Source organism: Rhopilema esculentum, chromosome 11 (assembly GCF_057945365.1).
Source record: "Rhopilema esculentum isolate cy_ngs chromosome 11, ASM5794536v1, whole genome shotgun sequence".
Classification (NCBI taxonomy): Eukaryota; Metazoa; Cnidaria; class Scyphozoa; order Rhizostomeae; family Rhizostomatidae; genus Rhopilema; species Rhopilema esculentum.
In genome coordinates, this window is record NC_142825.1 from 12,600,566 (window position 1) to 12,624,033 (window position 23,468).

General features: G+C 35.7%; 2 protein-coding genes across 6 annotated transcripts; one reads left to right on the forward strand and one right to left on the reverse strand.

Moving 5' to 3' along the window:
* The first annotated feature begins 1,355 nt into the window (after positions 1–1,355).
* Positions 1,356–14,962, forward strand: LOC135693534 (small RNA 2'-O-methyltransferase). Of its 5 annotated transcripts, none has more exons than XM_065212059.2 (9): positions 1,356–1,634; positions 2,191–2,380; positions 3,815–3,875; positions 5,434–5,616; positions 6,685–6,821; positions 7,675–7,715; positions 7,902–8,128; positions 9,223–9,479; positions 14,812–14,962. In XM_065212059.2, the coding sequence occupies exons 1-8, from the start codon at positions 1,506–1,508 to the stop codon at positions 9,428–9,430; spliced, it is 1,176 nt and encodes a 391-aa protein (XP_065068131.2). In that variant the 5' UTR covers positions 1,356–1,505; the 3' UTR covers positions 9,431–9,479; positions 14,812–14,962. The 5 variants fall into 5 exon arrangements, with proteins under 5 accessions (XP_065068131.2, XP_065068130.2, XP_065068129.2 ...); XM_065212058.2 differs by lacking the exon at positions 14,812–14,962 and adding an exon at positions 11,026–11,682; XM_065212057.2 differs by lacking the exon at positions 14,812–14,962 and having other exon boundaries at positions 9,223–10,295.
* LOC135693532 (protein-glutamine gamma-glutamyltransferase E) lies at positions 10,895–22,520 on the reverse strand. Its single transcript, XM_065212054.2, has 12 exons — positions 22,400–22,520; positions 21,117–21,530; positions 19,519–19,637; positions 19,152–19,253; positions 18,402–18,576; positions 17,860–17,998; positions 17,006–17,109; positions 16,397–16,567; positions 14,955–15,311; positions 13,588–13,888; positions 12,956–13,007; positions 10,895–11,105 (listed from the first exon to the last, which is right to left on the reverse strand). Exons 1-12 carry the CDS (start codon positions 22,518–22,520, stop codon positions 11,001–11,003), a joined length of 2,160 nt encoding a protein of 719 aa, XP_065068126.2. The 3' UTR covers positions 10,895–11,000.
* Positions 22,521–23,468: the final 948 nt, after the last annotated feature.

Sequence of the window (23,468 nt, forward strand, 5' to 3'; positions counted from 1 at the left end):
GATTTTGCCCCCAGACGGAAATGCCTCTTCTTATTAAAGAGAATTTTCGAAAATTTAAGCTTTCCTTTGATTTTTTATAAAAACAATGGTTCTAGCTGGAAAAGTTTAAACTTCTGGAAAACAGCAGATTGTCCTACACATATCCACCGGCCCCACCCACTCTTTCACTCAGCAATGAATGTAAAAGAAATTTATATCTTAGCATAGGGAAACAGTATCAATCTTTCCGAAATTTTCTGTACTACAATTCTAGGCCTAAAATCTTAAAGTTTCCAGCCTGTAGTTGGAGCAGTAAATACACTAGGCGAGCGGAGGTTTGATGAATGGGTAATAACGTTATAAACATCATGCTCATTGAAATTCAAGCCACTTTTGCGAAACCAATGGAAACAATTCTGCACTATAAAATCAACAAAAACGTCAAGATATTAGCAACACTTTCATTTTACAATTTGAGATGAATTAACTTTTTAAAAATTACAAACCCGCTTCGAGGAAATTTGGGTCACATTCTGTTGCGTCTAGATTCATGAATATATCCTAACAATAAATGCATACAATCCAGTTGTGTCGTAAAGGGAGGGGGGAGGGGCTAAAGGAGGCTCAGCCTTCCTTGTTAAAATTCAAAGGGGTGGCGAATACTTGGCAATGGGAATTAACCCTGTATCAATCTTTTTGATTCGATGAATAATTTAAACGATTTCATAACACAACATCGAATCTTTGGCATAAATGGAAGTATATAGGATGTGATCGTGGGTGTGGTCTTGGGTGTGGCTTCTAGAAGTTGCCTACATCACAGCCCCTCTCCCTAACTTTTTAGGATGACATCCCTGATAAGATCCCTGCAAAGAGTCTGGGTAGACTAGACGAACATCTGGGTAGACATTGTCAATAGCATCTGCCTTACACTTTTTAACAAGATAGTATTTGCCGGGTCTTGATGTTCCATTTTGGCAATTATTAGATTTGGGGTTCTAAATGCTATTTTTCCTTGAACATTGGTTTTTCAACAACTATACCCTAAAAGTGTGTAAAAATAGGAAAGGACACGGTAACAAAACTACTCGACGGGCTCCAAAGGAATACATGCTGAAGCGATGTAGATCAATGTAATGAATGAAAACAAGGAACACTTCAACGTGCCGGGAATTTCCCCAGAATTGTCAGTTTGAAAAAAGCAAAAAAGTTGAAAAAAGCTTTAGTATAGGATTTGTTAAAAAGCCTGATTTTATTCTGTCACATTGCCAGGATGAAACAGGTAAAATGTCCACACTTCCTTGCCCTGGTCTGTCTGAAAGATCATATTTGACTCGTGTGGCCTCTATTTCAAAAGGAGACCTTTCCAAGAATTTCCTTATCTTTGCTACCTTTCTGTTATCGAGGGACATGTGCATGCGGGACATGAACAACCTAAGACAAGAGCTAAAGCAATCCAAAAAGAATTTTAACAGAAAATGAAACAAACAGGATAGCCATAAAAACATTGGATAATCGACCAAGGAATGTCGATCAACCAATCAAAGATGCAAAATGAAGAAGATTACTTGCAAGGACCAATCTTCTCACCTCCAGTATACCAACAAAGGTACAACTCCGTTATAAAGTTAATCAACACTTCAAATTGTAAAAAGGTTTGTATAACTTCTGTCATTTTAATAAATAGATTTTTGATTCTGCTAAAGATTCTTGATTGATGGCTTGATCTTGCTAGCTTTCAACATCTGGGCCTCGAGGTCTAAAGTGACGATAACATCTGAAAATGGTTTTGAAAGACAAACATAAAAGCTCAAGTTATGTTGTAGAATTTTGGCGTTTTTAAAGCCATTTTCAAATTTTGTACCGCCAAAAGTTGTTTACAAAGTTAACATCATAATTAAAACTACATGCTCAATATTTCAAACACCATTAAATGCAGAAATTTCCCGTTTCTTAATGGTGTATTTATGGAAAGAATCAAATTATGAAAAGCAATTGTCCGTGTGGCTCCAGTTTGGTATGTTATTTATCTGGGCACTTGACTCTGTAGCTCTTAAATTCATTTCTATATGTCCAAGCTTACATCAATCATATTCGTAAATCCTATTTTTTAATTAAAAGTTGGTATTTTTTTAATTTAATTGATTAAATTTAAAATTGTTTGTTTTTCCAACCTGCACCCTTCTACTTTTTTTAATATTATTTTTAAAGGTGTTAGACATTGGGTGTTCTGAAGGAAAACTCTTGACAAAGATGAAAATCCACTGTCAGATGTTGGAGGTGATATATGGTCTTGATATTGGTAAGGATGTTCTTGAGGAAAACAAGTTTAGAATCAAGCCACTGATGGCAGAGTACCTCATCAAAAGAGGACAACCATTGAAAATGGCACTTTATCAAGGTAAATTAAGTGAAGTTGTGCTATATTTATATAAACAAATGTATTCATTGTTCATAACGCAAAAAAAATTGGTAAATATTCTATTCAAACTTTTTTCAGAGCTTTAATTTTCAGGAACATTTTTATGATTGTTGTATTATGAAAATTGTTATAAACATTTTTATGAGGTTGTTTTTAAGTTGGTTGATAACATGAGCAAATACTTCCTAATCTAACTCATGCTGAAAACTACACTCAGCGGCTGTTCTGCAAAATATTTCAGCCTGTGAATTATAGTATGACAGGCAGTAGACAAATCAAAATTGACAAAACCACAGATTTGTCAATGTTTTTTACAAAACAATTATGCTCTCCTAGGCGAGCAATTAACATTCATAATTTGCCAAAATTTTGATTCAAACTATGTAGATTAAAGTTGCAAAAGCTGAACTTGGTTTTGAAATTAATTGAATTTATGGAATGTAGAAAGCTTTTTCATCAAAATTAGTCTGTGTTTAAAAAAGACAATCATTAAGTTACATTAAGGTTATAGGCATTGCAGGCAAATTCTGCTTAGAGTCACAATTTTTGAGCAATTATTAGAGTTATGAAAACTGGAGTCCATTTTATATAAAAAAGGTTACAAAAAATGCTTCCTGGCTTCTAAACAGGTGGCAGTTTATGCAATGCAGTCTTGTTACCACAAAACATGTAGTATCCTGTACAGATGAAAAGCTGTAAGTTGTTGTATACTTTGAGCTAATCCTTGAACCAATTACGTCTCAGAAACTTTTTCACCTTATTCACCTAATTTTGTTCCTTGATAATTGTAAATTAGTATTTTTTTCGAACGTTTATGGTGAGGCAGTTTTTAGTTGTAATTTGCATAACAATTTCAATGTGGTCGTTCGTTGGTGAACATTTTGTTACCACAAAACGTTAGGTAAGCAGCACAATCTATGCCTAATGTCATTTCTCAGTTCAGTTTGATGCACAGTTCAGTGAAAAGATTGTTTAATTATGGAGTTTAATCATTAAGCGAATAAAAAATCATGTATAACTCATAATGTTGGCACCACTTGACATTCAATGTTTAAAAAAATTGTCATTTTGTAGGCAGTGCACACTTCTTGATAGACAAGGTTATCACCCCACCCCCTCCCTGCCCCTTGATATTGTGTGCTTGCACTCTTAACCTTAGTTTTGAAACATCTTTTTCTTGCATTAACTTGAAGACATGTTTCCTTGGTCAATCCTTTGTGTGCACATTTAGAAGAATAAAGTCATTAACAGAGAAGAGATTACAGTTATTTGATAGGGAATGTGTATGTGCACATGTGGCCATAACCCATTCAATTTTCAACATCATTAATTTAGAACTCTAAGCAGCATAACCTTGCAGATATTTTTACATTGCGATATATCCCAGTTTTGTCTTTATTTTTATCTTTCCAGGCTCAGTTGCAAAACCCGATCCATTGTTTACAGATTTTGATTTTATTTCTTGCATTGAGGTGTAAGTTCCCCATAGCATTTCTTGAATTCAATTCATTTTATGCAATATGATGAAATCTAGTTTCATTAAGATCCTCAAAAGTAAAACGTGTTTACTGTAAAAGCTCTATTAAGCCCCCTGGGGCGTATCTGTTTTTACAGTTCTAAAGGGGGCTTGAAAGAGAGGGGGCTTATTAGGGAGAGAGGGCTTTTTAAAAATTTGAAGCAAAAAATGTTCTAAAATGCCCTTGGCTAATTTTGTTATGAAATTGGTTACAAATGTTCTTAAAAATCTTTGCTAGCAGCTTCAAAAGTTTAATTAATCGATTATAAGTTCCTCATCTTCATCAACATCTTCAGAACAAATTTCGACTGATTACTAAAGTCGTGCAAGTAAGTGTTTACATAGGCCGTATTTAATGCACACGATCTTATCATCATCACACCCGTCAAGAGACCCACTAAATGGGCATGTTTTCTATGTTTGATATTAAAGGCTAAATAGGGGGCTTGATAGGGAGGGGGCTTAATAGAAAGAGGGGCTTAATAGAGATGGGGGCTTAATAGAGCTTTTACGGTATATTTCTTTTAAAAAGATTTCTGTTAGAAATTTTCGTTGATATATAATAAATGTCTTCAATTACTGCTGCAAGCCTGGTTTATAGTTCTGAACTTATTTGCAACTTATTTAAGTGACTTACAACTGTAAATTTTTCAGCGTACGCTTATTCATCTTACATATGCCAATTGCGTTAGTACATACGTTTTCCGCATGTCGATTTCGAAAGCTGAAATTGATAGGCTTTTTGGGTACATAGTTTCCTGACATGCTATCGAGAACGGTTTTTCTTGCGCTTCTACTTGCTCGTAGAAGAAATGGAACAACAAACTTGTTCGTATAATCGGTCTATAACTTTTCGCACTACCCGCGGGGATTATGCTGTAAATTGTCAACGATTTGCATTCGATTTCAATGAGTCCCGTATATCAAAGAGCCGTTTTTGCCTGCAAAAGCCCAAAAATAAGAAACTTCCCCGAAACTTTACGTTTCCTTACCCTGGGTCCCAGAACGACTTTCCCTTAGCGAGTAAATTAAACCGATGGCGATCTTTCTGTAGCTCTTCAAAAAACGTTGCTTCGAAGTCGGCCATTGCTAAGAAATTTTTCCTAGGGAACGATAAAAAACTTGAAGATTTCTCATCTCAATAAGTTCAAGGCTTTCAGATTTGCGGGAAAAGAATAAACTTTCGTATGCAAAACGTATGCCGCTGATATGAGGCGAAATTTAGCCCGCGCTAGGTTTTTGGCGAACCAACACCAGACAAGCTGGCCCCTCCAGCCGAGAATAGAAGCGTACGGGTGTCAGCTTGATGTAATGTCCAAGCGTCCAAAAAGGGTATTCAGTGAACTTTGATAGCCTGAGATCAGAGTCGGTGGGAAAAGGCTCGGATGAAAAAGAATAATTAAAAAGAGACCCCAGCCTGGTCTCAGGCTAGAAAATTTGAGGGTATTTTAAGAATGACTAAATACCATAACGGCGACAAAAGATAAATACCCTGTTTTCTCAATTTTCTCAATAGAATCGAGCATCTCACAAAAGAAGAGCTTGACGCCTTTCCAGCTGCAGTTTTTGGCATTCTACGTCCTAAAACTCTTGTTGTCACAACTCCTAATGCAGATTTTAATATTCTGTTTCCTGGACTGGTTGGATTTCGACACCCTGATCACAAATTTGAGTGGACAAGAAAAGAATTTAATGCCTGGTCAGTTGAAGTTTGTTTACATACAATTTGATTTTTATCTTGTTTTAAAGAGCCACTGGTATGCAAAATGAACCAAATGTTAAATTTTACTGAAGGATTAATGGATCCGAAAGATTTTTTAACCCTTGCAATTTACCGGAAGAGGTAGGCTGTACCCCGCATAAACAAAGGAAACGCCAAAGAACTTCGTGTATAAAACGCATAATCATGTTTAGATTAGAAAAAGCTCTGCCGCAGCTAGCTCGTTTTTGTTCTAACGAAATAAATAAGAGATAAATTTGATACCTAAATCCTCTGCCTTATTGTGAATGCAAAATAGGCGTCAGTGTCCCCGTTTTAATCATCCTCTATAGAAAGATTCATTTCTGGCTACATGAAATGCACCTCGGCTGGATTAAGCACGCTGTAGACGTCGCCTACCTGAGAAAAACAATCCAAGGAAGATTCATAATTAATCACATCTTTAATAGGAGCAGCTAACCTGAGCCGAGGATAGACTTCGAAGGTGGACATGTCTTTAGATAACATTTTATATTGACGACACATTCACTAATCTCGTTGACTGTAGGGAAGGGTCTTTTTCCTTATAAAAATTGAAGTTCTCTTATCTGTCAAATTATTTACAAAATTCTGGAAAGAGAGCCACAGAGGGGGCACGTTACCTTAGAAAACGAAAAGGTTAAAAAAAATCAGGGAAGCTCTTTGAATATTTCTTCGGTATATGGAAACAATGAAAAGATTTTCGCTGCAACAGACTGCAATGAAATACTTTAAGTTAATAAGCAAAAAACACTAAAAAACCGGAGGATAAAAATATGAATGAACGAATTAATTACTTACAAATATTTTCCATTGATGTTTCGTATTTTTAGAGTCACCGGTGTCAAAAAAATTATTCCTTACTGTTTTGCACCAAAACTGCAAAACTGAAGATTTTTAATGAAGATATTCGGTTTTCCAAGCGGAGACATTTGAAATCACTTTATCGAAATGATATTTTTGCGGTCGCTATTCAAGGGCGACATCTTTTCAAGAAAATATGATGATCCATTGCATCTGTTTTGCAAGGTGTGAAATGTGTGCTGGACAATATGGATATTCGATGTCGTTGTCGTTCATTGGAAACGGCCCGGAGGAAACGCAACACTTGGGTGGCTGTTCGCAGATGGCTCTTTTCACAAGAAATACTCATCATGAAGTTAATGGTAAGTCAGAGCTTTTCTTTGCTAATGTAAACAGTTTCGAAGCGGTAATCAAAGCTAGGCAGATTTTGTACGTTTATAAATTACATTATTTTTCCTTATATTTCATAAGTCAAGAGAGCAAACTAATTTGTTTCTTCCTTTATGAACGTTAAAAAATGTACCGATAATTGCTTTGTCCACTCAAATTTAGCAACGAAAAACGGGACAAAGAGCCAATAAATCTCTTTTTTGGGTTAGGTAGGGTTAGGGTATGGTCAGGGTAGGGTAAGGAGGATCATAGTAGGGTTAGGGTGGGGTTGGAGTAGACTTAGGGTAGGGTCAAGTTTGCATAGGGTATGATCAGGGTAGAGTTTCGGTAGGGTCATGATAGGTTCAGGGTAATGTTGGTGTATGGTGATGGTAGGGTTAGGGTAAGGTTTGGTTAGAGTAGGATCGGAGATAGGGCTGCAGCTAGGTACATCTTAAATCCATCGCTACGAGACGGAAATAAGGAAATAAAGTATTGCGAAACTTGACTTCATAATAGAAAAGGTTGCAGATTAGAATTAAATGAGAAACCTGCCACGCTTTTTAGCTTTATGTAAATTATGGGAGAAATGATGAAGCTTTTTCACTTGATATACATTATGTATACATGGTTCAAGTATTAGATATGTATTTGCCATAGAAAACTTTCTAACCTTTAATTCTCAAGGTGTCCTGAGTCTGTGAATGTTAACCGTCCTCTGAGCTACCAGAACTTTAACCTGCTTTGTTGAATAAAACAATATTGTATGCTATCTTCTCGCAGTCTATTTATTGTTTTCTTCCCGTTTTCCAGTTGGATTTGAGTTTGTCTTCATTATATTTTCAGTCTCTCTACTCGAGAATGCTGATCTTGGACGATTTGAACTGGTGAGTCATATCGATTTTTATATAAATCTCATTAGTTTTTAAAATGCAATCGTTTTTTATTATTTTTTGAGCACGCGTTCATTGGTTTTACAAGAAATTGATATGCATCTTTTTTATTGAAATTTTTCACTTTGCGTATGTTAGACATAACTTAGAGAACTAATTGCATTTGTTTTTAATTTAAAGATAACAGAGATAATATATCCCTACGAGCCTCCGAAGTCGGTCGAAGAAAGACTATCAAATGAGATCCGGTACCTGGTGAACCATTATTTTTACATTGAAAGCAACGCCGATGTTGTCAACCACAATGGCGATAGTGACCCAGACATGCTATTCCGATCGATACCAGTTAAATATCTGCAAGAGTCACCAAGCATAAAAACTATTTGCAAGAACCCAGCAGCTGTAAGGTAATTGTTTTCCTTTTTCTGTCCAAATCGGCCTCCTAGCAAGCCCATAAACTCCAAAAAGGCCCTGTATTGTGTGGGCATATTTTGACGAATGTTCTCGAGTTTATTTTCAGCAAATCAGATTTCACAATTGCTAACCGATAAATGACCTCATCTTTACATCATTTTATTTCTCAACCATTTCGATAAATAAAATATTTTACAGTACCTAAGAACCACATTTATAGCAGTGCAGTGTTTGAGTGATTAATTTATCTAAAGTAGGCAGACGAACTTTTAGCTATAATTAAATGAAGATAAAAAGAATGAAATTACTGCTTACCGGTCTGTCATAAATCGCTCGAGGCTATAAAGGTAGAGCTATACACGCTTTTTGGTGTATAGAGCAGGACGGTTCTAAGTTCTAACAAGCATTCACTCCACTCTAAGTTGAAGTTTCGTCGTGTCAGTGACCCGAAACCGTAGACTCTTGAATTTTTCGTCTAAGCAGTGAGCCATCCTAACACTAAGCTATTTTTAACAACCAGTTCCAAGAGTCGTTGATAAAAGTATTGATGCGCAGCACTACTAAGATTCAAGAATCAAATTATAAAAAGTTGTCACAGTTAAACTTCATGTTTAGTATTTAATTACCGCCCTATTAAATTTTCCAGTGATACAACGCGAAATGGTAATCTAAGTTTTATATGTTTCTTAATCTTACTAAGATTAACGGAAAATTTTGAAAATACTCAACCAACCAGGATTATGAAGATTATTATATTCTTGCAAGATATTTGATATGGAGTCCAGTATAGTTTGAAATTATCAAATGCTGACTATTGAAGATCTAGAGATTCTGATTATAATGAAGAAAAATCTAAGCAAAAGTAAAGGAAAAGCATCGAGTTATTTTTTGTCTAGTGAAAGTAATACAAGCATTTTTATAACGGCCTGTGAAAAACAAATCTCTAAGATTACATCAAAATTGAACGCTGATTGTATAAAAATAATTCTTAACCTTAGGGGCTGGCGCATTTTAAGATGTATTGAGCCCCCCTCCCCCCCGTCCCTAAAGCTTCAAATGTTATCAAATGAATTCTTATTATTTTCAGAGATGCCGTTTGTCGTTTGTACAAGATTTCCGACGATCAAGATTTTGTTATAGTCCCTTTCGAAGAAGACAAATATGATGCTGATTTGGACGAATATTATGAGGATGACGTCGGATATACGGATATGGAGAAATCTAATGAAGAACCTACAGATATTCTAAATAGACGAAGCCAATTTGATCCAGAAGAAAAAGAGTGGTGGGATTGAGCCTCCATTTTCGGATGGTCTTTTCAACAGATATTGTCGTTCTAGCAAAGTAAGGTACCCATTAGGGCTATTTTTTACCTATTCATCTGAACTAATATAAAAATTGCTTGTTGTGCATATGAGCATTTCAACTGAAGGCTCGCAGAATGAATTCCATTCTCCCAATGCTTTACAGCATTTAATGAAATAAATTTACATCAAAGCCTTATTGTACAAACTAGGTCTTTCATTACCAAGAAATCTTTTTTTTCTGAATCTTCTTCCTCGTTTAATTCGAGATTGGCTTATACCCATAAGTGCCATCGATGTTCCTACCACAGAATGCTTTACGCGATGGGATATTACGTCGTCGATTTTAAGTGTGCATGTGCAGATGATGCAAAATTTGTGGGCCGTCAAGCAAATGCTGTACCCATATTGTTGTATTGGTACAAATTTAGCAAATTTTTCCAATTTCTTAAGACGAATTGTAAGATATTTTTCGACATAATTTAGGCATGGGCAGAATATCACGAGGTTCTGAGGCAATTCAAAGAAGTTTCAAACTTAGTTATTTAGAAAAACATCTAGGTAGAAAGATCAACAAATTAAATATTTTGTCCTATTTGTGAAGACCAATGATTCAAAAATAATAGGATAGTGAACCTTAATGCAATGATGCCTTGTGACAACAAATTGTCGAAATGATTCCAACATATCATGTGATTTTTTATGATCGGTGTGTTTGTGAAGAGAGTTGTTCATATTGTTGGCCTAGAACAGTTCGATTTCTCGTTCGTTTGTTGTTTTTAGAAAATATTTGAAGTTGTATTTTTTGATACCTTGCAAAATTTAAAAAGTAGAATAGATGGACTTTTTTACGCGATTTTTCGTTTTTTTTCGCTTGGCCACAACTTTGGAATTGTCTCTTTTGCGGCAAATGAGTTAAAGGGCAAAGTTCTTGGGGGAGAATAAATTCTTTAAAAATAGCCTTGATAACTTACGGTATTTGTTTTGCCATTTTTCAACTTTTCATGCTAACATCTTATTTTGATTTTCAAAAGAGTTTTGATCTCATTATCGAAGTATATTGATAATTGCCGAGTTAAGGGTTGAATAAAGAGTGGCAGACTAGCGACCTGTGGTCGAAATCTTCTCCTGCAGAAACTATAAGGCACCTTTTGGTTGTTGAGGTAGTTACCAAACAAATCCTTTTTAAGAATATAAGAATCCTTAGAAATCTCGAAATAACGTTCTGCTGAATAGGTGTTCGGTCGGCTTGAAGCGTTTTGTTTTCCCAGTTGCAATCATACCGTGGCCACAGGATTGCCTTACTATTCATAAAAGGAATCAATGTGGGACGAAATTTTCTCGAAAATGAAGTTCATTAAGATGAAATTTTATATCACATCGCTTAAAATGATTTGGCAAGATAGTCTCCATTTGTAGCACAGAAAAATTTTATTACGAAATAAAAAACAAAACTGAAAATAAATAGGAACTTCTTTTGTATAAATACTTCCATGGCAATCTACATAAATACGATGTATGTATTGTTCAGTTGAATTTTTATCGTTTGCATCCAGCCACTTTAATAATATGCGTTTGATTTGAAGATACGTATAAAGGCATGACCACTGAACCCACCAATCTGCTTCGATGAAAATGCCACGTTGATGTCTCTCTCGCCTTCGAACTATAACGATACAATCAATGGTAAGGTAAAGTAAATATAAAGGTTTGAGGTTCGTTTGATTCAGAGGATGAACCTGTTGGATTCATATCTAACTCCATTCGCTGTATGACTTTAGCTAAATTTCCTGCGAAAAATCCTTGAAGGTTTGCTCTGAAAAATTACCCATTTCTAGAGGAAAATCCAACATTACACCCTATATCCCCAAAAAAATGTTGTTTCTAGCGCCAAAGGTTATAGACACAGAAAAAAAAATTGATGGAGGTTATGTACGTTAAAATCACTTATGGAGGAAACAAAGTGGAAGAGGAAGAAGATTAGATGAAGAGAGAAAAGAAATAGACAAAGTGTAGGAGAAAGAAGAAGATAAAGGGGACAGTGGGGTACCCAGGGCTGCAGTAGTTGGGGGGTCTGGGGTGCAGCCCCCAGAAATTTTTTTTGGACCACGCCCTTCAAACACTTGCAAATGCGGGGAAACACCCTTTTTCAATATTTCCATCCATTATTTGATTCATGTTAGCTACGATAAATAGCAAAGCATTTTACAATTGTTATTGACACAAGCATACAGTATACTACAACCCCCCCCCCCCCCCCAATAAGTTTTACATCATTTTTGGGCAAATCTTGAGGATCATATTTTACAGCATACAGTATACTACACCCCCTCCCCTATTCCCCCCTTGGATACGCCACTGAAAGGGGAGAAAGAAGAAGATGAACATGTGGATAAAAATGATAGAAGAAGGCAAAAAAGTATGGAAAAGGGAAAAATAAGCGAGAACAAGAAAGAAAAGAAGTGACTCAGTAGCTATTAGCAATTGAAAACGAGGATGTATTGTGTGCTGACACTTTTGTCTTTAAATGGATAGAAAAGACGAAGAAGTTAGCTGTCTTAGAAAACGTTATGTTTTCATGACTGTGAACCGGAGAATGGCTACCCAACGATGCAATAGTTTTGGGGAAGGCAAGAAAACTTGACAAGATTATAAAAAGTTGAGAAAATTTACAGCAGTGCTTGAAAATTTTCTTAACTTCTGACAAAGTGTTAAGACTAAAGCATAGATACTTCTACTTAAATTCAATTTGTTGGAGACTTTATTTAAAAGATACCAGGTCAATTTTGAAGAAGGCCAATCGAACAAAGTTACATCCAGAGGATTGCCTAGGCATTTTCTGAACTCTGGAAGCTAGGACGACCGACAAGAAGATTGTAACCGCTATTATGTCGAAGGTAGATTGAAAAGACAGTACCGAAAATTGCACACAGTTAATTATAAAAAGCAATGCAAAGTAGAATCTAGTTATAAGTTGTAAAAGTAATGGATGACAGGATAAAAATGATGTAGAATTACGACGATAGCGAAGAAAATATTTTCAGAAAGAGGCCAAAAGAAAAACTATAAGAGGAAGAGAAAGAAGGAAAAGCAAAAGAGAAAGAAGAATGTGAGGCGAAGAAGAGAATGGGAAGATGATTAAGTAGAAACAAAGGAAGGGGAAGAAGACAAAAAAGAGAAAAGCAACGAAAAGGATGAAGAAAGAATGGGAAGAACACTAATAAAATGAAGGAGAAGACAAATTCGAAGTACTAAAAAAGGGGATGAAGAAAGGAAAAGGAAAAAGGTAAGGGAAAAGAAATATGGAAAAAATTTGTTAAAAGACCATTAAAGCACACAAGAGTTTATGGATTATTGGGAAATGTAGTGTACATATCAATTTATGAAATCCACGGAGTATTATGGGAATGCAGATGAGAATGCAATAAACATTTACCACATTTGAAATAACTAGAGATCGATGCTTGAATGATTAATCAATGTAAGCAAATCAAATCAATTGAGTGCTTGCATTACCTCTGGGATCAGTACTACTGACATCTGCAAGCTTCCATTTGGCTGAACGTTTCTGAAACAACAAATGATTATGATTATGATTATGAGATTGTAATATCACGTTTTACCTGTCATCGATAATTGGATTGGAGATTCGAAGAGTGAAAAGAGACTTTCCCATCCACTCCCATCTGAATTGGAAATTTCGTGACAATTGCATTTTTTAGCCTTTTGATTTTGTAAAATATAAAGTCGTGAAAGCGTTCTTATTTAAATGCTCCTATTTGATTTTTCAATCATCAAAGCATAGTCTGGTGATAGTATTCACATGCTGTGAAACGATTTTTTTGAGAAATGATAGAACAAGATTTTTTAATTCTCTCTATATTTTCAATCATATTTTCTCTAATAGAGGGTGGCGTTTATTAGAGGGGGCGTTTAGTACAAAATAAAAAGTGTTTCAAATGAAAAATGACAACAAAATAACGATAAAGGATAAAAACAGACTTTATGCAATGTTTTTTTCAAATTTGAACATGTAATAAAGATTTTATGAAGTTTACATTATATAAAATCAACGAATGTCAAAGATACGGCACTTAATAGAGGGCGGGGTTTATCAGAAGGCGGCATTCATTAGTGAAAATACTTACTTTTGTGGCAAAACAAGGTGTCCTTTCATTAGGTTTCCATTAACACGAAGCACACAGTCCGTAAGCTGGACGTTGAGTGGATTTCTGACTCGCACGTAAAACATGACTTGCTTTCCAAGCTTCCATCTACTTGGGAGTGCTTCAAAGGTAAGATCAGGCCTCCATATAGTTACAATCTCCTCCTTTGCAAAGGCTTGTCCAGTTTCAGCTACCAAACACATTACATGTATGCTGAGTCTTGGGTTACTTTGTATTTCATTCAGATACTCCTGAGCCTCGATCACTACCGAATGACGAGTAGCTGCAAAGGTTGATAATGATAGATCATTTTAGAGAATGTTATATCCATGAAATGATGACGTCATTTAAAGTTATGCGTAAATTTTTAGCTCTTGATTATGTAGTCTCATAAAAATTTTAAAAAATCCTCAACTTTGAAAAATTAACTGAATCGTTTCAAATTGCAGATGTCAGATAAAGGCTCCTTTCTAGTTATATCTACAGTATTTTAAGCCTTTATAATGGCATCAGTGCTGAGGAAAACAGAAGTAATGTAACCAATTTCTTGCTTTTTAGAATTGAAAAATTCTTCCTGTTGTTCCTATATCAAAAATTTGTAAGAATCTTCTTTAAGAATTAAATTGACCTAACCTTTGACAACATTTCAAGAGAAATGAGCATGCATGGTAGCATATGTCTACATTGAATTACCTCAGTTTTTATCGTCATCGATTATAATGAAATTATTACACTTCTCAATAATGGACTTTCCTCAATATTGATGTTTACATCACATTCACTCTAAGATTACAACATTAATATGTTTAGTTTTGCAGCAATGTAGCATACGTAATACTGCAGTAACAATAAGTGTTAGTACGTACTGTTTGATAACGTATTGTAACATTTATTTTGTTATCAATAGTTAACATTAGTTTGCAGAAAGAACCCCAAATCTTTGACCGTTACCGAAATTGCTTCCAAGCTTTTTAACGAAAAGATGCATTTCCACAGTCACTTACTATAACTGACCTCGGTACTAACTAGGCCCACCTCCGAGTATGATAAATTTTGGTTTGCTAAGAGTTGCAAATATTTTGAAAGCAAAATAAGCCTAATTTCAAACGTTTCTTAATTCAACATTTTATGTAAAAAAGAGAGAATATGTTGCATACAAGGAGCTTTTTGTCGGGCGCTACTTAAAGTGAAAAACATTTTGAGCAGACTTTTTGAACAGAAGCAAATGAAGAGAAGTGAGGGTGAATTTCGTTAATATTTAACTGATGAATGCTTTAATTGGTGATGGTAAATACAAGTTGATAAAGAGACGACATTGCAAGGTATAAGAAGAAAAAGCATTTACTCACATGCGTAGGGACCTAGTTGGACGTCAGTTTTTTGCGATTTGAAACTGTTTAATGACACTCCATTGTACATCACAACGTTGCCACTCACAGTTGCCTGAATCTTCAGGTTTTTCATTCCAGTGTTGCGCATCTCTATTGTCATGCTGACGTCATGACCCACGTAAACATAGCTGGAAAGGCGCAGGGTGAACAATACATCTTTGCTATTAGGCCGAATCGTTGGATTATTGCTCATGCGCAAAGCACGTCTTACAGCAACATCCTCGAGCGAAGTTCCCTCGGCATATTTATAGTCATCAGTAATATCAACCCGATTCCAGTTATACCTTCCAACGCCTTTAGTTGATATGAATTGTCCTGAAAGAAAGCAGTTTTTTTTTAAATTTCTTGTTGCAAATTCGCGTAGTTAGCATTGAATAGATAACGTTAGAGGTAAATTGCTTTTATAGCTTTTTTGTAATTTTTCGACAGGCTCGAAATTGAAGTTATAGTTTCCTTGATAGTTCATTAAGATAACATTTTTAGTTGATATTTTCATTCAAAAGAATTTCGAAAAATTTACTTAAAGGAACCCTTTTGACATGTGCTCGCCAAATTTATCAGAGTTTTTTCTAATAAATTTTTTAACTTGGCGTGAAATATCAGATAGTTGATTTTATTTATGCTCACTTAAAATTTTTGAGCATCATACTATTTTACAAACTTTCTTATTCACAAAATGCAGCTTTAAAATTTTTAAAGGATTTGATTCACAATAAATGCACGAGTCATCTGTAAGAATGCAAAGTTATGTTCACAACTTCCCCCCTCCAACGATCAGAAATACCATGCTGGTTTTGTAAGGAGGTCTTTATCCTCCTCTTCTCTCTAACAGCCTTCCACCGTTCTCGATCACTGAGGCTCTGGTACCCAGGGTAGTTTTGGTCTCTAGGGACTTGTTTTGTCATTTTATCATCAATATTAGAAGTATTGGGTATTTAGTATAATCAGAGGTTAAAACACTAACTTTACCGTTAGTAATTTAAATATTGAATGAGAGAATTTTTCTTAAAAGCATGACGTAAAGATCACGTCAAAGATTATCCGAAAGAAGTCCTTCAAATTGCACTTTTGAATAAAAAACTTATGTTTGGTTTAGGTTTAGGTGGGATAAAAAAATCCGAATTCTATAAGAGACTTTACACTTATAATTAAAGGAAATGGTTCATTTAGCAACCGATATTAAATTTCATATTACAAAACAGTTTTGTGAATAGCCAGACAGTGGTATCTTTGCTCAAATGTGATTCAACTTTTCGATTTTCTCCGTCAGTATATTAAGATCAAATCAGGATAACCGCTTTATTAAAGTGATATGAATCATGCGATAATGTTGAAGAGAAACAAAAACAATTTTCCTGATTTAACAGCAATAAATGTTAGGACTTTGATCATTTTCTCACCTATTGATTTTTTGTCTACCTCAAATGGTTTGAAAGATCCACCGGCTGTGTCGCGCTTCCAGTAAACGGTGTCTGCGTTAACTTCGGCAAACACAAACCGCGCGTCAAACTTGATATCGACATTGCCTTCTTTCACTGCTTTCAGTGGCGCAGGTCCAAGTTGGAAAAGCCCTAGAGGAATAAGGTTGATATGAATTCTTTTTTATCTTGTTTGGATTGGCAAAATGTGGCATTTGGCCCATTTAGATACACATAAAAAAGGAGTTGTGGTAGTGTATCAAACATATTGAATCAACCTTTGAGAGAGACATATCTCAAGACTAATAGGCAAAGTGGGTGGAAATTTCCCAAAAGATAAACTAACAGTCCCTTCAAATCAAAACAGAAGGAATGTCAGCAAGAATCTTGGTTCTCAAAATCGAAAAAATGCCTTTTTACATGAGATTAAATTTGAAATATCCAGCTCTTACTATTGTTTCTACTGATATTATTGTCCTAAATGCGCTTCCTTGTGCTACAACAGGTTTTGGTGCATACACCCTGTAGTTTCTTAACACACAATTTTTTCAGGTATCGATTGTAGTAGTCTTCTAAAAACATTCCAAATACCTTTACTTCTTTCCTGTGGAGTGGCATCCACAGCTTGCCATCCGCCATAACCAGGAGCAATATCTGGCCTAGCCATCCAACAATCATTCCAGCAATGGAAGTTCCTGATGAAATTCAAACAAAGATTAAACTGAGTTTTTTGCGTTAAACGGTTGTAAACAATGATATTCAGGAAGCAACTTCAATCGAGTAAAACATTTATCACATTTTATTTTTAAGTTAATTTTCCGTTTTTCTCGAATCGTTTCACTAAATAGCCGAGTCCCGAGATCGCATCCTTGTTGGCAGCGTTACCAAGACTTCCCTTGTCATGCATGAGTGAAATAACACTGTTTTCTCTTAATGTTTATTGATGTCAGTGTTGCAATAAGTTTTATTATAATTCTTAGATTTTATTGATCTGACACATATACACATTGTGGGACAGAAGAGGCCAGAAATAATTTTGTTCGCCCTTTTGTTACTTGTGTGTGTCATAATTTGAGTTTTATGCAAGTATAAATGTGTCACCGACTTATTTCTACTTCACAAACGCAAAATGATTCTAATATATTATTTGTTATTCTACATTCTGAGATTTTTACCAAGAATCCAACCATCACCTCTTCGCTACAGCCCTCTTGGCCCCCTTTCCTGCAGTTTTTGCTTTTCAATTCGATTCTTTGCATGTTTCTTTGCGTGTATTTTAATGTAGCCCTTCTCCCTGCAAATCTGCATGATGTTTTGATTAATTCAACTCAGTGTCTAGAGATAGAGAGTCTACCAATAACACGTGCACCTTTGCAACACGCTTGACTTGAATAGTGCATAACAAATGCATAATTCATGCACATCTACAACAAGAAAAAACGTACCATGCTGAATCCCCAGACATCTTTGGAAGAAATTCTCCATTTTCGTCATAGAATCGATCGTATGTGCAGTTGGAGTCAGAGTCGTGTGCTGAATTGAAGTTGCTTATAGGTCTCGTAGGCACGCCAAGGGCTCGCATGACTGAAAAAGAGTGGCTTTTGTCAACAACGTGGTAAAATCATAAAATTTTCTTTTACGGAAGATACGGAGATCTACACGAAAACTCAGTCGTTTATTAACGTTTTCAACCTCCCATCTACACGCCAGCGATAACTCTGCAAATGAAACGCCACTTTTGAAAAAGATTTTATGCCGATGCAAAAAGGTATTTGTTCATTGAGCTGACAACGCTATCTTTTTGAATCGCTGCGCGTAAATTATTGAAGAACGTTGCTAGCGATGTTTAGGCTGAGCTTTCAGAAATATCAAGCTTGATCCTAGCAAAATGCTTATTAAATTTTTAGTAATGCTTTACCTAAAAAGATCTTAGTTATAACTATATACCCTGCCTCAATAAAAACTTTAATGATTCAAAAGGACGCACTTGTCGTAGTCACACCACAGAATACCCAACACTGGCCGTACTTAACCGGCGTCTTTGTTCTCATATATTGCTCCAAAATCTCTGTGCTTCCCGTCCATGACCATGGCTCAACACCGCCAGCGAAATCTCTGCCCCAGTTACCCATCACAATGCCTCCTTCGTCATTTGCATTTACCTTAAAGATTTCAAAGATAGATCTAATTCTCAATAGATCTAATTTCTATCTATCTTTTTCCACTCAATTTCAGCCTTGTTCGCAGCAATTATGTAAGGTTAATTGTAGAGTTGAGTTGAAAGTGTAGGATTTAGCTAAACTAATTTCACAATAGATATAATTGCTTGCTGCCGGCTGCATCCCCATACAAAACACTGAAACGATTTATATTTGATAATAAACCAACTTTAGCTAGCATATTGCTACTTTTCTCAGAAAAACGTGATATCAAGAAATTATAAAAAACATAAAAGCCGAGAACTGATGCTATTCGAATCTGGTAGGGAGGATCCAAGCAATCTGTTGCAAACGTACTTTCTAAATGAAGTTTACCGCTGCCTAGTTACGTTACACGATGAGCAAAGGTTAAAAATTAGCAAAATTATTATCCAGTATCAACGTAATTGTTATTTTTGTAGCCGTTGTAGTCTATCCTTGTCACCACCTGTACCAAGCTGTTTTTATCGCATTTAACAGGCTATGTTAATGGTCTGTTATTTCTTGAGTAATATTGTACAATTAAAAAAGAAGCTTACCATAGCTGAAACCCTCCTGGCTACTTCCCTTGCAGTGTCTCGTCCTCTAATGCTTGTAGATTCTAGTATATCAAATGCGGCTTCCAGAGATATTTCATCGAACTGATTTGGAAGGAAACATTTTATCTTAATTCTATAAAGTTTCACAGCTTGATAAAGTAGCAAAAAGGCATTCATTAATATAGTGGTCAATGAAATAAATTAAAATCGAGCCTGCAAGGCCTTCTGGCCCTGACTTTACAGATATTCAATGACTCAATAGTGTATTTTTAGTGTTTTATTTTTCTCAATGATAGCGATATGACAATGTAATTGCCTTTTTACGATTATCAGAATCTCTAGTATACGCTTTTAATATTTCTTGTACCTGCCCAAAGTACCATCTCGTTGCACTGATACTGTCTGCAGAGCCTTGATACAGGATTCCGTGGTCGTTCAGAATATACTCTTCTAACCAGGACTCTTGTGGCATGTACACCTCGTCATCTGCAATTAATTCAAGTAATGTATAATTCTTCAAGTAATTCTTCAGTTGTTTTTATTTCTGCCTTTGTGTATCTAGCCTGTGTGCAGACTTTCCTTTCCGTTGCGAAGGAGAGCCGTCCGTCCGCCCTGGTTCTCCTTCCCAGCGGAAAGTAAAGTTTGCACGCAGGCTATTGTGTATCTTCCTACTTTAAAAACTTTTTTAAAATTGTTAATATTGAATGCGTATGTAAGATGGCCTAGAGCCGTTATCAAGCAAGCTGTGGACTGTGGTCCGAGATTTACAGCCGAAATTAATACAATTTATCAGAACTTTCAGCAACTGACGTTGGGGTATGTCTATGTTCTACTTGAAATTTTGCTGAGGGAAGCATTATTTTCTGGGTTACTGAAATGAGATATTTCACCTATCCTAGTGGCTTTGATGCATATACATATATGGCTATGCATTCTAAAAATATAATTAAGGGCACAATGTTCAAAGTTACTGTGGTAGGAGAAGGCACACTTTATGATCATTGAATATATTCAATTTGAAGTATTTTAATCATAATTTAGTGCCAGAGAATCAAATGCTCAGAAAGAAAAGATCAGGGGTGATGAAGGTGATGAATTCTATTGAAAGGACTTTTAAATATTCTCTCAGTTTCTTGATTGTTGTTTCGATGCCCTAATGGCCAATTTAGTGAGCAAGTTAATAAATTTGTTCATCCACATGTTAAACGCATTTTACACAGGTAAACATGATTTACAGCTGCTCCACACAGAGGAGATCATGTGAACAGTTTCTGCTTTTTTGCAAATCAGCGAAATAGTCAGCTTCTCGTCTTTTTACGTGACCAAATCACCAAAGTTCGCACTACCGCAGGTTTTCTCCTACTTTCATACTTTTCATTTCTTCCTATCAAACTTTTCTGTTTCTCTGCTCATTCTAGTTACTGCCGTCGCCTTTTCGTTGCAGCAACAGTCTTTTAAGCACAGACATTGCTTCTCTATTTTTAATCGTCCTATGTCAAAGAATTTTTTCCTCCATCCCACCACACTACCTTTTAGACAGCCCCTTATAACTTCTTTAACCAAGCTTGGAACATTGAAAATAGGGCTTCTTGGTTACTGGAACAGCAAATTGTCGTTGCGGGCTTGGAACTCATTTTCCAAACGAGGTTAGAAACTGACCTCTAATTACTGTTGCTGAGGAATGGCGTTTTGGCGTTGCACAGTTGAACGGAAATTTCTTTTTTTAATGACTCCGTCGTTCATCAAATCACAAATTAATTTTTAATTAAAACGCTAATTTTTCTCAGAATCGTCATATGTAATGATGGCTTGCCCAGGGTGTGAGCTTAAAAACTATTTACCTTCTTTGTTGCTGGATACGAAGCACCTGTATCTGGACCTGCAATTCAATCTACTGTAGACATAGCTTTGTAAAGCACCCCTATAAACGCTATAAATTTTTATTGTAACAAATCCTCCACTTACCTTCAGCCCATGGATTGAATAAGACAAATAAATGCTCATCCTTGTCATAAATAGTTCTCCCTGCTGCTTCAATTGATAATTTATATTTCCCTGCTATCGTATCTGCCGGACTGCTTATTTTCAGCTGCAACCGTTTCGTTGTAGTACCAACGATAACCATGCCCCAATTTCCTTTGTCCAAATCTTCTGTCTTGCGAATAAGGACTTTTGAGCGATCACTCTGTCGGGGTTTTCTGCCAGTTTTGAGAACAACTTGGAAGTCATGTTCATGCTCCTTATGATCAGCGGTTAGATGCAGGTCAATGTAGAAGGGATGCCCTCTTCGTATGACTAGGCCCTTTGATTGAAATTTGTCTGTGTGATGGCTTTTCTCATTCCGCTCCTTTTGCAAATCCACATGTGAAACAGGCAATGCTAGCAAAATTTAAGCAAATTTTAAGATACAGTGCTATCATGAGATAAAGAAAATCTAATAATTCTCATACTGCTAGCAATGATATTATTGCAATGAAAGCAAATTTTTACTGAACTATGCATTTTAAGAATCAATTCCGGCAACTTTATGAAGGGCACTGTACAATCGAGGACTATATTAGATAAAAGTAAAGCGAAAATTGTTGTGCATTGTGAATCAGACTGACACAATATGCTCTAGAATAGCCTGATGCATTGTACTAAATAGTTATCATGATACGTTTTCTTTATTGGGTGTTAGAAAGAGCCTTTTGGGTAGTAATATTTTGTTCAAGCTTTGTTCGCCACTGGTTTTGTAAATATGCACTATCAAGATTTTATCTTGGTACTATGTAACTAAATTAAATTTCTTTTAGTGAAACTACTTTTTGCAACAGACTCTTTATTTTTAAGGAGTCTTAGATGCTAAGAAACTATAAAACGTCTCCTCTTTGTCTGTGTATTGCTCAACCTGAAAGGTTAGGGCTATTTTTAAACACAAATTGCGTTGATACTGTTCTGGAAAATGAGTCAAATGTTTCAGGGTATATTACATGCGAATGACATCGGCTGGCGTAATTCAAATCATCAAAGGCATTACATGACGTGAACATCAGATACAAAATTCAAGTGGGTTTAAGTTAAAAGAATACCTTTGACACATCTGGCACATCTACTTTAATATCTTTGTCTTCCTTTATGATTACAATCAACAATCCTACTTTAAAAAAGCATATTTCCTGCAGTATTATATATTTACTGATTAGATTAAGATTACTATACTTTTGCCTCAGTACCTTTATAAGAATAACAGCAGCGGCTATACGAACCTCCCATTCTTTTGAAGCTTCTAATAAGACTCACAGGCAATAGCAGTCCAAGCAGATACGACCAAGTGGCTCTCATCTCTTCTTCGCTGTTCTCCATTATATGTAATGATGCTAATTCCATTTTGATTTAGGGTTCGTCTATAAAAACTCAAATTCGGCAGCTGGAATCGTAATGATAATGAGGGGTAGGGCATGCTTTTGTGCAATTTGGCAAGGGAAACGCCTTTCATTATGTTGCACTTTTTTACGCCTATTTTAGTTACATTGTCTTGACGGAAGTTCAAGTAAACAAAACCGCACGCGAAACGTTGATTGCTCCCCAGATTCTGCTTTCTTGAAATTTATTTCTACTGTATATCAAGCATAAGGGAACAGAAAATATTCTATTTTTCTAAAAAAGGATACTTGAGGTTAGTTTTAAAATGCGTAGAGCAACGAATTGTATGATAAGAACTTTAAAAGTCCATAAAAAAATCTGAACTATAATTAGATAAGAGGCTCAGACTACTCTGCTTCATCTTTATTTGAGGCAATTTCATAACTCATCGCCAGAGCTAGAAGTTAATAGCAGGAGTTTATGTAAATATTCGTAGATAGTAGAACTGGATCAGATCCCCTCCTCGCCTTTCAGAAACAGAGGTTAACTACCTATTCGAAGCTCACGGAAGTGCGCCTTTTTGCCTACATGTGCTTTTCCCCACTTTTGAAATGCTGCCTGAGTTTATCAAGACAATAGCAACTAAAGCCAGTTGTAATATATCTTACTTATAATGAAGGTAAAGTCATTGAGAAAAAAGACACTTGCTCTGATACTCACCGAAACTAAGGGGGTTTTTCGAATAATCAGTAACTAATGAATGTCTTCTATAATCATTCTCGATAGCTTTATATGAGACAAGAGATCATGGTAACGACAAATAACATATGTAGCTTACAGTCCCATGAATTAAACCTTCTGCTTCGTTTCCAAGCCAAATATAATTGGCTTTTAGTAATGATTTGCTGCATATAGTTATTTTTTCCTTTTTTCATTGTAACATTAGCTGATTAGGTTTTGTGGGTGATTATT

Bases quoted from the DNA above. Each gene is read 5' to 3' on its own strand.
- LOC135693534 (XM_065212059.2), top strand. From the start codon at position 1,506: ATGTCGATCAACCAATCAAAGATGCAAAATGAAGAAGATTACTTGCAA. The intron at 3,876-5,433 runs GTAAGTTCCCCA...TTTTCTCAATAG, and splicing joins TTTATTTCTTGCATTGAGGT to AATCGAGCATCTCACAAAAG. The intron at 5,617-6,684 runs GTCAGTTGAAGT...CTGTTTTGCAAG, and splicing joins AGAAAAGAATTTAATGCCTG to GTGTGAAATGTGTGCTGGAC.
- LOC135693532 (XM_065212054.2), bottom strand. From the start codon at position 22,520: ATGGAATTAGCATCATTACATATAATGGAGAACAGCGAAGAAGAGATG. The intron at 21,531-22,399 runs GTTCGTATAGCC...AAATTTTGCTAG, and splicing joins AAGCTTCAAAAGAATGGGAG to CATTGCCTGTTTCACATGTG. The intron at 13,008-13,587 runs GTAAGTATTTTC...TTGTTGTTTCAG, and splicing joins CACCTTGTTTTGCCACAAAA to AAACGTTCAGCCAAATGGAA.